Source organism: Salmo trutta, chromosome 5 (assembly GCF_901001165.1).
Source record: "Salmo trutta chromosome 5, fSalTru1.1, whole genome shotgun sequence".
NCBI classification, from domain to species: domain Eukaryota; kingdom Metazoa; phylum Chordata; class Actinopteri; order Salmoniformes; family Salmonidae; genus Salmo; species Salmo trutta.
Genome location: NC_042961.1, coordinates 55,991,373 through 56,004,891, shown reverse-complemented (window position 1 = coordinate 56,004,891; position 13,519 = coordinate 55,991,373). Strand labels below are relative to the sequence as shown.

The 13,519-nt window shown below is 43.6% G+C and overlaps 1 protein-coding gene across 4 annotated transcripts in view; it reads right to left on the bottom strand.

The window, feature by feature from the left end:
• Nucleotides 1-1,934: 1,934 nt before the first annotated feature.
• LOC115194590 (tudor domain-containing protein 7B) overlaps nucleotides 1,935-13,519 on the bottom strand; it is a 40,281-nt gene continuing 28,696 nt past the window's right edge. For 2 of the 4 annotated variants that reach the window (XM_029754423.1, XM_029754424.1), the window contains exons 13-19: nucleotides 13,266-13,400; nucleotides 13,000-13,113; nucleotides 10,678-10,814; nucleotides 10,286-10,512; nucleotides 5,475-5,658; nucleotides 5,071-5,231; nucleotides 1,935-2,744 (exon numbers count right to left, since the gene is read on the bottom strand). In XM_029754423.1, coding sequence (XP_029610283.1) covers nucleotides 2,524-2,744; nucleotides 5,071-5,231; nucleotides 5,475-5,658; nucleotides 10,286-10,512; nucleotides 10,678-10,814; nucleotides 13,000-13,113; nucleotides 13,266-13,400 — 1,179 coding nt within the window. In that variant the 3' untranslated portion in view covers nucleotides 1,935-2,523. The other 2 variants (XM_029754425.1, XM_029754426.1) reach the window with 2 other exon arrangements.

Here is a 13,519-nt window from a genome sequence, read left to right as displayed (position 1 = left end):
TTTGATAAGTTGAGTTTATTCGGAAAGTAAAATCGGACACCTTGACTTTTTCCACATTTTGTTACGTTACAGCCTTTGTTTTTTTCCCCTTATCAGTCTGTCATTATATTATAGTGTGTAAAGCAAAAACAGGATTAGAAATGTTTGCACATCTATAAAAAATTAAAAACTGAAATATTTACATCATATTTTTACATTTACATAAGTATTCAGACCCTTTACTCAGTACTTTGTTGAAGCACCGTCGGCAGTGATTACAGCCTCAAGTCTTCTTGCGGTACAAGCTTGGCACACCTGTATGGGGAGTTTTTCCCATTCCTCTCAAGCTCTGTCAGGTTGGATGGGGAGCATCGCTGCACAGCTATTTTCAGGTCTCTCCAAAGATGTTCGATCGGGTTCAAGTCCGGGCTCTGGCTGGGCCACTCAAGGACATTCAGAGACTTGTCCCAAAGCCACTCCTGCATTGTCTTGGTTGTGTGCTTAGGGTCATTGTCCTATTGGAAGGTGAACCGTCGCCCCAGTCTGAGGTCCTGAGCGCTCTGGAGCAGGTTTTCATCAAGGATATCTCTGTTCTTTGCTCTGTTCATCTTTCCGTCAAGCCTGACCACTGGCGGTTCTAGACCATTTCAACTGGGGGGGCCAAGCTGGGGCCAGTTGTACTGTTAGAGGGGCCAGTTACATTAGACGTTATTGTTGTCATATTGTTTTTTTCACTGCATTGCAGGCATTAGCAGGCAAAATACCATGTTCATAATCATCATCATCGCCACTGTCTAATAACGGATGTAAAAAAAGAACGATAGCAAAAATTAGTTATGTAAAAATTATTTCATACGCCACAAGGGGGTCCAAAATTGTTGCCACAGGGACACTGGTCCCCCCTGTCCCCCCCCCAGAACCGCTAGTGAGCCTGACTAGTTTCTCAGTCCCTGCTGCTGAAAAACATCCCCACAGCATGATGCTGCCACCACCATGCTTCACCGTAGGGATGGTGCCAGGTTTCCTCCAGACGTGATGCTTGCCATTCAGGCCAAAGAGTTCAATATTGGTTTCAGCAGACTAGAGAATCTTGTTTCTCATAGTGAGAGAGTCCTTTAGGTGCCTTTTGGCAAACTCCAAGAGGGCTGTCATGTGCCTTTTACTGAGGAGTGCCTTCTGTCTGGCCACTCTACCATAAAGGCCTGATTGGTTGAGTGCTGCAGAGATGGCTGTCCTTCTGGAAGGTTCCATCTCCACAGAGGAACTCTGTAGCTGTCGGCGTGATCATCGGGTTCTTGATCACCTCCCTGACCAAGGCCCTTCTTCCAGATTGCTCTTGGTGGTTCCAAGCTTCTTCCATTTAAGAATGATGGAGGGCACTGTGTTCTTGGGGACCTTCAATGCTGCAGAAATGTTTCAGTACCCTTCCCCAGATCTGTGCCTCGACACAATGTCTCGGAGCTCTACGGACAATACCTTCAACCCTTTGGCTTGGTTTTTGCTCTGACAAGCACTGTCAACTGTGAGACGTTATATAGACAGGTGTGTGCCTTTCCAAACATGTCCAAACTATTTAGTTGACCACAGGACTCCAATCAAGTTGTAGAAACATGTTAAGGATGATAAATGGAAACAGGATGCACCTGAGCTCAATTTCACGTTTCATAGCAAAGGGTCTGAATACTATTGAAATAAGGCATTTTGGTTTTTTAATTTTAATAAATTAGCAAACATTTATAAAAAGCTGTTTTCACTTTGTAATTATCGGGTATTGTGTGAAAATTGATGAGAATAATATATATTTAATACATTTTAGAATAAGGCTGTAACGTAACAAAATGTGGAAAAGGTCAAGGGGTCTGAATACTTTTCGAATGCACTGTAAATACTTTTTGTGCATTGATTGATAATGCAGCTTATGTATCACATACATATTGATTTCCATAATTTGTTTCTAACTATAGGAATGGCGATGCAATATGTGAACACTAATGTGTTTCCCAAAGCCTTCGTAGCTACATTATCTCTCCACAATCCAGTCAAGGAGCGACATTTGTCAAATGTAGGACTTTGCTGTTCTACGGAGGGGCTTGAGTCAAGAAAACAAAAGTACCATATGATCGAAGGCGTCAGGAAACCCATCCCATATCACGACTAGACATTCAACACATTATGACAACTCCTCTGTGTGGCAAAGCTTTTAGGGAAGTCAGCACGATGGTGAAATTATTGAGCTTTTGATCAGAACGCCATCCCATACTGTGAGTGAGTGTGCTTCACTGTCACTGTGTCACCTCACTCTCAAGCACAACAAGTCCAAGTCACAAGTCTCCTCTCCTTCCAACTGTCTCCCATTGTAACGGCAACAAGCGTTCTGGTTTCTCATAGCAACATCCGTAGAAATGTCCAGCATCCAACTACACTTAGGTATCCAAAACAAATGTTTATACATTTTCTTTTTACATTTGTTTTGAATAGACCTACCTAGTTGTTCCTGCCATAACCAGCACTATAGATGCACTGTTGTGCACAGGGTTGATCTAACTACACTTCTTTGGTGAGTTCGTCAGCGAACTCGGCCATGATGTCGTGAACCCAGATGTCCCTCTCCTCCTGCGAGGTGTCAACCAGGAAGACGGTCAACTTCCTTTCCCAGGGGTGATGCGCTTCCTGTACGGCCTCCAGCTGGGCCACCAGCGGCTTCTTCTCCACATGGTTCCGGAACAAGATGGAAGCCTCCTCCGACCACTGCCTCGGTTTCACTCCTATTGGTGGAGGGGAAAGTAATGTTAGTCAACAACAACAAAAACAGAACACAATGGAAGCCTCCTCCAACCACTGCCTCAGCTTCACTCCTATTGGTGGAGAAGAAATGTTAGCCAATCAACAAGCTTCATATGAAAAAAAGCTATCCTCGGAATTATGTATGAGAAATAGGCAAGTAAAAAAATATATTTCATGAAATGGAGAAAAAAAAAGGTTAAATAAAACATTTATATCACATATCTTTTAAACCAGGGGTGTCAAACTAATTTTGTCCCAGGGGCAGAATTCGATCTTCAACAAGGTCCGGAAAATTTCCTCGTGGTCAAAATTAGCAAAAAAGATAGTCCTCTATCAATCATTTTGGGAATTTTCTATGCTCCCTGACAGTCTAGGTTTCATTTCGGTGATAATTAGGGAGGTATAAAAACGATTAAATGTAAGTCCATTATCCTTTCTACACAGTTTAAATGTGGTTTCAATCAATTTAAAATAGTTCCTCTGTCCACAATAACAACAAAACAGTTCCCCCTCTTGGGCCGGATCTAGCCCGTTTGTGTGACACTCCTGCTCTAAACTCATGACAAACACTGAAGTAATTTCTCAGTTCAGTTGCTATCCTGGCCACCAGAGGACTCCCTACTCAAACATTCCGTATGTTCATAATTAATGGACTTATCTAGACATTAACTTCTTGGGGCTATGTGGGACGCTAGCGTGCCACCCGTGGCGCACCCTATCAACAGCAGGTGCATTTCAAGAGCGGCAAATTTGAAACCAAATAAATGTCAAAATTCAAATTTCTCAAACATACAACTATCTTACACCCTTTGAAAGATAAACATCTCCTTAATCTAACCACGTTGTCCGATTTCAAAAAGGTTTTACGAAGAAAGCATAAAGTTAGGTTATGTTAGGAGAGTACATTGACAATAGCTGTGTGTAATGTATTGTCAATTCAAAGACAGGCGTCACCAAAACCATAAAATCAGCTAAAATTATGCACTAACCTTTTACAATCTCCATCAGATGACACTCCTAGGACATTATGTTAGACAATGCATGCATTTTTAGTTCTATCAAGTTCATATTTATATCCAAAAACAGCGTTTTACTATGGCGTTGATGTTCAGGAAATCGTTTCCCTCCAATAACCGGCAGTCAAGTCATCGCAACAAAATAATTAATTAATATTAGAAAACATTGGTAAAATATTATATTGTCATTCAAAGAATTATAGATTTACATCTCTTGAACGCAATCGACTTGCCAGATTTAAAAATAACCTTACTGGGAAATCACACTTTGCAATAATCTGAGCACTGCGCCCAGAAAAATACGCTTTGCGATACAGACTAACCGCCATGTTGGAGAGATCTAAAATCGAAAATACTATGTAAATAATCCATTACCTTTTGATTGTCTTCATCAGATGTCACTTCCAGGAATCCCAGGTCCATAACGAATGTAGTTTTGTTCAAAAAAGCTCATCATTTATGTCCAAAAAGCTCCGTGTTGTTAGCACATGATCTAAGCCAGCCGGACTTCACTTCACTTCACGAACGTAAAAAATATATTTACGTTCGTTCAAACATGTCAAACGTTGTATCGCATAAATCATTAGTGCCTTTTTTAACCAGAACATGAATAAAATTCAAGGCGGACGATTGGGTTCTCTTTTAAAACGTATTGGAACGAGAGTACCCAACATCAACTCGCACGCCAGGTGTCTAATGGGCCATCACCGTTCCAAGGCTCTTGTTCGGTCAGATCTCACAGTATAAGACTCAAAACACTTTGTAAAGGCTGGTGACATCTAGTGGAAGCAATAGGAAGTGCCAAAACATTCCTCAGCCCCTTTGTTTTTCAATGGCATAGGCTTAAAGTCAATTCAACACATCAGGTATCCACTTCCTGTCAGAATCTGTCTCAGGGTTTTGCCTGCCAAATGAGTTCTGTTATACTCACAGACACCATTCAAACAGTTTTAGAAACTTTAGGGTGTTTTCTATCCATATATAATAAGTATATGCATATTCTAGTTACTGGGTAGGATTAGTAACCAGATTAAATCGGGTACATTTTTTTATCCAGCCGTGAAAATACTGCCCCCTATACCATAACAGGTTAACAAGCTCAAGGATCATGTGACACATGTAGAGATGCTTCCAGAGGTACTTGTTCACAACAACACAGCCATATAAGAGACATAACTCTTTTTCCAAAATGTGCAGATCAGAAGAACCACTTGTTGCTGATTCTTTTGCAGTCTGGGTGCATTCTGAAGTCTACGCTATATGGTTACCTGGGGCAACTCTCCTTAGTTACCTGCGAGTTGTGCGGTGATGCCCTGGAATGGTAGCTGTCGGAACTCCTGTATGAGGGGGCGGAGCTGTGTGCCGCTGACCAGCTCATGTTTACCATAGTCCAGTTCATAGACCGACACCAGACCATTGGTCAACACCCCCTTCACCAGCACACGGTGCCAACTGGGAGGGCACAGAGAGGTCAATTAATCAAGTTAATTCAATCAAGAGGTTTGTTAATTCAAGTTCATCCTTAGCCTGGGTGCCCAATTTAGTACACTGTTAATGAATGCAGTCAGACTATCTTACTAGAAGACCTACCCAAATCCCTCATACACACTCCTGGGCTACAGTGCCCCAACACACTCCCAAGACACATTAACCCCCCAAATGCCACCCACTCCCATCAACTACCAACATACTTACTTGTTCTCTACTTTGGCAGCATATATCTGGTTCTTCTCCCCTTTGAGAGGCTTCTCCTCTGTTTTATTATAGTACAGGATCATCTCTTCCATCAGAACCACCAGCTTGTACATATCTCTCCAAGGTTGCACTACGAAGTGGCCCGGATGACACGCCACCGACACATAGATATCCATGTTATGACCTGCAGCAGAGTTTGGACCATATAATTACATATAGAACACATAGATATCCATGTTATGACCTGCAGCAGAGTTTGGACCATATAATTACATATAGAACACATAGATATCCATGTTATGACCTGCAGCAGAGTTTGGACCATATAATTACATATAGAACACATAGATATCCATGTTATGACCTGCAGCAGAGTTTGGACCATATAATTACATATAGAACACTAGAATTGACTTTGGCATCCAAGCAACATGATTCAATATTGGCCATCTTGGTCAGGAAAACTTGGTCAGGTAACTGATCAAATGTTAAAATATTGTATAAAACAATGCATTTGTAGATACAGTCAGATCCCAAATTATTGGAAACCTTTTTTTTTTGCTGCCCATCTTTATCAAGGGTGCCAATAATTTGGGAACTCACTGTATATATGGACAGTAGGGAATTCTCAAAGGTGCTGACATGGTGTCTGTTCTAAAATATTCCCTACATTGTGAACTATGTAGTAATAATAATAATAATAATAATAATAATAATAATAATGGCACCGGAGGGGTGGCTGCCGTTTTATGGGCTCCTAACCAACTGCGCTATTTTCTTTTTTCCCCCCTCGCATTGTTTGTAACTTATTGTTAGGTTAGATTACTTGTTAAATATTACTGCGTGGTCGGAACTAGAAGCACAAGCATTTCACTACACTCGCATTAACATCTGCTAACCATGTGTATGTGACAAATAACATTTGATTTGATTATATTGTACATTAAGTTGCTGCTACCGTCTCTTATGACCGAAAATAGCTTCTGGATATCAGAACAGTGATAACTCACCTCGAACTGGACAAAGATTTTTTCTTTAATGAATCCGATGGGATGGATATACTGCTTTCCGGAAAACAGGCCGCGTGAAGAAAAGGCGGAGATACAGAGGGAGAAGGTCGGGACGCCTTGTTAGGATTTGTAGGCGAGTGAGTAAATCACCATTACCATCGATTCTATTGGCCAACATGCAATCACTGGAAAACAAACTCAAAGATCTACGGTCGAGACTATCCGACCAACGGGACATTAAAAACTGTAATATTTTGTGTGTCACCGAGTCGTGGCTGAACGACGACACGGATAATATAGAGCTGGCTGGGTTTTCCGTGCATCGGCAGGACAGAGCAGCTACGTCTGGTAAGACGAGGGGCGGGGTGTGTGTCTATTTGACAATAACTGCTGGTGCACAATGTATAATATTAAAGATGTCTCGAGGTATTGCTCGGCTGAGGTAGAGTACCTCATGATAAGCTGTAGAACACACTATCGATATTATTCGTAGCCGTCTATTTACCACCACAGACCGATGCTGGCACTAAGACCGCACTCAACCAACTCTATCAGGCCATAAGCAAACAAGAAAATGCTCACCCAGAAGTGGCGCTCCTAGCGGCCGGGGACTTCAATGCAGACAAACTTAAATCTATTTTACGTCATTTCTACCAGCATGTCACATGTGCAACCAGAGGAAAAAAAAATTCTAGACCCCCTTTACTCCACACGCAGAGACACTTACAAAGCTCTCCCTCACCATCCATTTGGCAAATCTGACCAGAATTCTATCCTGCTGATTCCTGCTTACAAGCAAAAACTAAAGCAGGAAGTACCAGTGACTCACTCAATACGGAAGTGGTAAGATGACGCGGATGCTACGCTACAGGACAGTTTTGCTAGCACAGACTGGAATATGTTCCCGTGATTCATCCAATGGCATTGAGGAGTACACCACCTCAGTCACCGGCTTCATCAATAAGTGCATTGACAATTTCGTCCCTACAGTGACAGTACGTACATATCCCAACCAGAAGCAATGGATTACAGGCAACATCAGCACCGAGATAAAGGCTAGATCCTGCCACTTTCAAGGAGCGTGACACTAATCCGGATGCTTATAAGAAGTCCCGCAATTCCCTCAGACGAACCATCAAACAGGCATAGCCAGACGGATTACCAGGGCATGTACTCAGAGCATGCGCGGACCATCTGGCAAGTGTCTTCACTGACATTTTCTACCTCTCCCTGACCAAGTCTGTAATACCCACATATTTCAAGCAGACCACCATAGTCCCTGTGCCCCAGAATCCGAAAGTAACCTGCCTAAATCACCAACACCTGTAGCACTCACGTCAGTAGCTATGAAGTGCTTTGAAAGGCTGGTCATGGCTCACATCAACACCATCATCCCGGAAACCCTAGACCCACTCCAATTTGCATACCGCCCCAACAGATCCACAGGTGATGCAATCGTTCAACACCATAGTGCCCACAAAGCTCATCACTCTGGGACCCTGGGACTAAACACCTCCCTCTGCAACTGGATCCTGGACTTCCTGATGGGCTACCCCCAGGTGTTAAGGATAGGCAACAACACATCTGCCACACTGATATTTAACACCGGGGCCCCTCAGGGGTGCATGCACAGTCCTCTCCTGTACTCCCTGTTCACTCATGACTGTATGGTCAAGTACGACTCCAACACAATCATTAAGTTTGCTGACAACACAACAGTGTTAGGCCTGATCACCGACAACAATGAGACAGCCTATAGGGAGGAGGTCAGAGACATGGCAGTGTGGTGCCAGGTCAACAAACTCTCCCTCAATGTGAGCAAGACAAAGGAGCTGATAGTGGACTACGGGAAAAGGCGAGCCAAACAGGACCCCATTCTCATCTACGAGGCTGTAGTGGAGCAGGTTGAGAGCTTCAAGTTCCTTGGTGTCCACATCAGCAACAAACTATCATGGTCCAAACACACCAAGACAGTCGTAAAAAGGGCACGACAATGCCTATTCCCCCTTAGGAGACTGAAAAGATTTGGCATGGGTCCTCAGATCCTCAAAAAGTTCTACAACTGCACCATCAAGAGCATCCTGACCAGTTGCATCACCGCCTGGTATGGAAACTGCTCAGCATCCAACCGTAAGGAGCCACAGAGGGTAATGCGTACGGCCCAGTACATCACTGGGGCCAAGCGTCCTGCCATCCAGGACCTATATACTAGGCGGTGTCAAAGGAAAGCCCCAAAAAATTGTCAAAGACTCCAGTCACCCAAGTCATAGACTGTTCTCTCTGCAACCGCACGGCAAGTGGTACCAGAACACCAAGTCTAGATCCAAAAGGCTCCTTAACAGCTTCTACCCCCAAGCCATAAGACTGCTGAACAATTAATAAAATGGCCACCCAGACTATTTACATTGACCCCCCCCCGTTTTTACACTGCTGCTACTCGCTGTTTATTATCTATGCATAGTCACCTTGACGAACCTGTACCCCCGCACATTTACTCTGTACCGGTACCACCTGAAAATAACCTCGTCATTGTTATGTCATTTTATTGTGTTACTTTTTATTTTATACTTTAGTTTATTTGGTAAATATTTTCTTAACTCTATTTCTTGAACTGCATTGTTGGTTAAGGGCTTGTAGTAAGCATTTCACGGTAAGGTCTACACCTGTTGTATTCGGCCATGTGACAAATTTAATTTGACTTGATTTACTCAGTACTTTGTTGAAGCACCTTTGGAAACAATTACAGCCTCGAGTCTTCTTGGGTATGATGCTACAAGCTTGGCACACCTGTATTTTGGTTTTTTCTCCCATTCTTCTCTGCAGATCCTCTCAAGCTCTGTCAGGTTAGATGGGGAACGTCGTTGCACAGCTATTTTAAGGTCTCTCTAGAGATGTTCGATCGGGTTCAAGTCCGGGCTCTGGCTGGGCCACTCAAGGACATTCCGAGACTTGTCTTGAAGCTACTCCTGTGTTGTCTTGGCTGTGTGTTTAGGGTCGTTGTCCTGTTGGAAGGTGAACCCTGATGGAAGGTGAGCACTCTAGAGCAGGTTTTTGTCAAGGATCTCGCTGTACTTTGCTCCATTCATCTTTTCCTCGATCCTGACTAGTCTTACAGTCCCTGCCGCTGAAAAACATCCCCACAGCATGATGTTGCCACCACCATGCTTCACCGTAGGGATGGTGCCAGGTTTCCTCCAGACGTGAGCCTTGGCATTCAGGCCAAAAATACTTCAATCTTGGTTTCATCAGACCAGAGAATCTTGTTTCTCATGGCCTGAGAGTCTTTAGGTGCCTTTTGGCAAACTCCAAGCGGGCTGCCTTTTACTGAAGAGTGGCTTCGTCTGGCCACTCTACTATAAAGGCCTGATTGGTGGAGTGCTGCAGAGATGGTTGTCCTTCTGGAAGATTCTACCATATCCACAGAGGAACTCTGGAGCTCTATCAGAGTGATCATCGGGTTCCTGACCAAGGCCCTTCTCCCCCGACTGCTCAGTTTGGCCATGAGGCCACCTCTTGGAAGAGTCTTGGTGGTTCCAAACTTCTTCCATTTAAGAATGATGGAGGCCACAGAGCTCAGTTTCAATACTCATAGGTATTCAGACCCTTTGCTATGTAAACAAGGAATCTTCTTTTTTTCTTTTTTTTCTTCCAAAAAACTGTTTTCGCTTTATCATTATGGGGTATTGTGTGTAATTTGATGATAAAAAAAAAAAAATCTTTTAAAGTAAGGTTGTAACGTAACAAAATGTGGAAAAAGTCAAGGGGTCTGAATACTTTCCGAGTGCACTGTATGGTACTGACCTGCAGGTGGTAGTTCCAGCAGCAGGGGTAGCTTGATAGTTGTGGGGGATGAGGGAGGTGGGGGAGTCCCCGGAGGGGTGCTTGTACCCCCCGTCAGCCTTGGATCCGAGCGGGCACGTCTCAGCTGGGGCTTGGTCCCGTTGGAGCTCGGTGTGGGGGTGGTTGTGGAGGTCTTGGGGGTAGAGGTGAGGGTGGCAGTGGAGGTACAGGTGGAGGTCTTGGAAGGGCTGTGATAAGAGAAGATGACATATATACTATTGTCAAAGAGGCACTCAAAAGTGTATTTTTCCTAACCCCAACCCCAAAAGAAAGCGGAGCTCGCACAACGGTAGGGGATTCCACACTGTGTAGGATTCAGGAACTGACTTGTTGAAATGGACTCCCAGCCCTACCAGTGGTCCCCTCTGTGTTTGAAGAGATCCGAGGCAGCCATTTGGCGGTTGAGACTCCTCGCGGGGTCCTGGAAGTTCTTGTCGGGGAACAGGTAGACATGGGCTACACTGAGCTTGGTCTCATCCAGCTTGGCGATCTGTGGAGAGAGGTCGGGGAGTGGATAAGAAGCCCAATATTTCAATACACAATAAACATATTTATCATACAAAACAGCCCAATCTCAGAGTGACGTTTCCAATGTTTACTCAGCAAAGACGTACCAGCTGAATACACACATTCAATACAGTGCAGTATCCATTTCTACCCTGAGCCATCACCCCCTCCGTTCCACTAAGATGTACTTCAGTACTTTTCCATCATCCAGGATTTATCTATGCTCTTCTGTACTTCTTATCAGACAACACCTATTGGGAACACATTCCTACAGTCTACCACTAAATAATGACACTTCTCATACACAAAGAGCTTAAAGCTAACACTACTTTCAATCTCGAAAGATATAAAAACTGTATATTCATACTAAGAGGATATAATGACAAAAAACAAAGATATAAAACACTAAAGATGTAAAGATATAAAACACTAAAGATATAAAACAGTAATATACAGAGCCTTCGTAAAATATTCAGACCCCTTGATTTCTTCCCAAATTTTGTTACGTTACAGCCTTATTCTAAAATGGATTAAATATATATATTTTTTATTCAGCAATCTACACACAATACTGCACAATGACAAAAAACAGAAATACCTTATTTAAATAAGAATTCAGACCCTTTGCTATGAGACTTGAAATTGAGATCAGGTGCATCCTGTTTCCATTGATTATCCTTGAGATGTTTCAACAACTTGATTGGAGTCCACCTGTGGTAAATTAAATTAATTGGACAATATTTGGAAAGGCACACACCTGTCTATATAAGGTCCCACAGTTGACAGTGAATGTCAGAGCAAACAAAAACCAAGCCATGAGGTTGAAGGAATTGTCTGTAGAGCTCCGAGACAGGATTGTGTCGAGGCACAGATCTGGGGAAGGGTGCCAAAAATGTCTGCAGCATTGAAGGTCCCCAAGAACACAGTGGCCTCCTTATCATTAAAATGGAAGAAGTTTGTAACCACCAAGACTCTTCCTAGAGCTGGCCGCCCGGCCAAAACTGAGAACCCAATGGTCACTCTGACAGAGCTATAGAGTTCCTCTGTGGTGATGGGAGAACCTTCCAGAAGGACAACCATCTCTGCAGCACTTCACCAATCAGGCCTTTATGGTAGTGGCCAGTTGGAAGCCACTGCTCAGTAAAAAGGCACATGACAGCCCGCTTGGAGTTTGCCAAAAGGCACCTAAAGGACTCTGACCATGAGAAACAAGATTCTCTGGTCTGATGAAACCAAGATTGAATACTTTAGCCTGAATGCCAAGAGTCACATCTGGAGGAATCTTGGCACAGAGAGATCCTTGATCAAAACCTGCTTCAGAGTGCTCAGGACCTCAGACTAGGGCGAAGGTTCACCTTCCAACAGGACAACGACCCTAAGCACACAGCCAAGACAACACAGAAGTGGGTTTGAGAGAAGTCTCCGAATGTCCTTGAGTGGCCCAGCCAGAGCCCGGACTTGAACCCGATCGAACATCTCTGGAGAGACCTGAAAATAGCTGTGCAGCAATGCTCCCCATCCAACCTGGTAGAGCTTGAGAGGATCTGCAAAGAAGAATGGAAGAAACTCCCCAAATACAGGTGTGCCAATCTTGTAGCGTCATACCCAAGAAGACTCGAGGCTAAGACACTGCCAAAGGTTCTTCAACAATGTACTAAGTAAAGGGTCTGAATGCTTATGTAAATATGATTTCATTTTTTTTATGTTTCATCAATGTGCAAAAATGTCTAAACTTGTTTTTGCTTTGTCATTATGGGGTATTGTGAGTAGATTGATGAGGAAAAACAACTATTTCATCAACTTTAGAATAAGGCTGCAATGTAACAAAATGTGGAAAAAGTCAAAAGGTCTGAATACTGTGCGAATGCACTGTAAAACAGTAAAGTTATAAAACAGTAATATAAAATCTCAGTGTTAAGAAGAATTCTGCTTTAAGTTTACGATGGTCACATACAAATGCATACACATACTCCTGTGTATCTCAGTGTGAGTATACACTACGTGTGTGTGTTGATACATTCTCAGAATGGATATTGGAAGTTGTCACACACTCACAAAAAAAGATGTGTTCTATGCAAAGCCTAGCCAATCAGACAGTCAAAGCCTAGCCAATCAGACAGTCAAAGCCTAGTCAATCACACTGAGGATAAAGAGGTGTAATACATTACCTTCACGCTGCAGTCTGTGGAGTTGAGCACGGCGTCTCGGACCCACTGAACAGCGTCTGGAGTCCAGGAGCCCACACCACTCACAGTCACGTCAGCCAGACAACACTTCACCACCTAGAGAGAGACTACTGCACATCAGACTAAATTACCCAGGCTGCAGTCTGGGTAATCCATCTCACCTCAACACTTCACCGCCTAGCAGGTCAGACTACATTACCTATACACAGACCCCCCCCCCCCCACACACACAACATCCATGTTCTGACCTGTGGTGGGATGGCAATCAGGTCCCGTAGGAAAGGAGGTGGGACTTCCCTCAGCTCAATCACCTCCACTGAGGCCTGCACCCCCAGGTCTATGAAGAGGATGTCCAACACACGACTACCATGGAGATTAGTGATCTATAGGAGAAAAAGGGGAATGAGGGAGGGTGAAAGAATACAGGGAGAGCGTGGAGAAAGTGTGAGAACGTAACATATGACCTGGTTGTCTAGGATGTGCTAGCATTGTGTGCTACAGA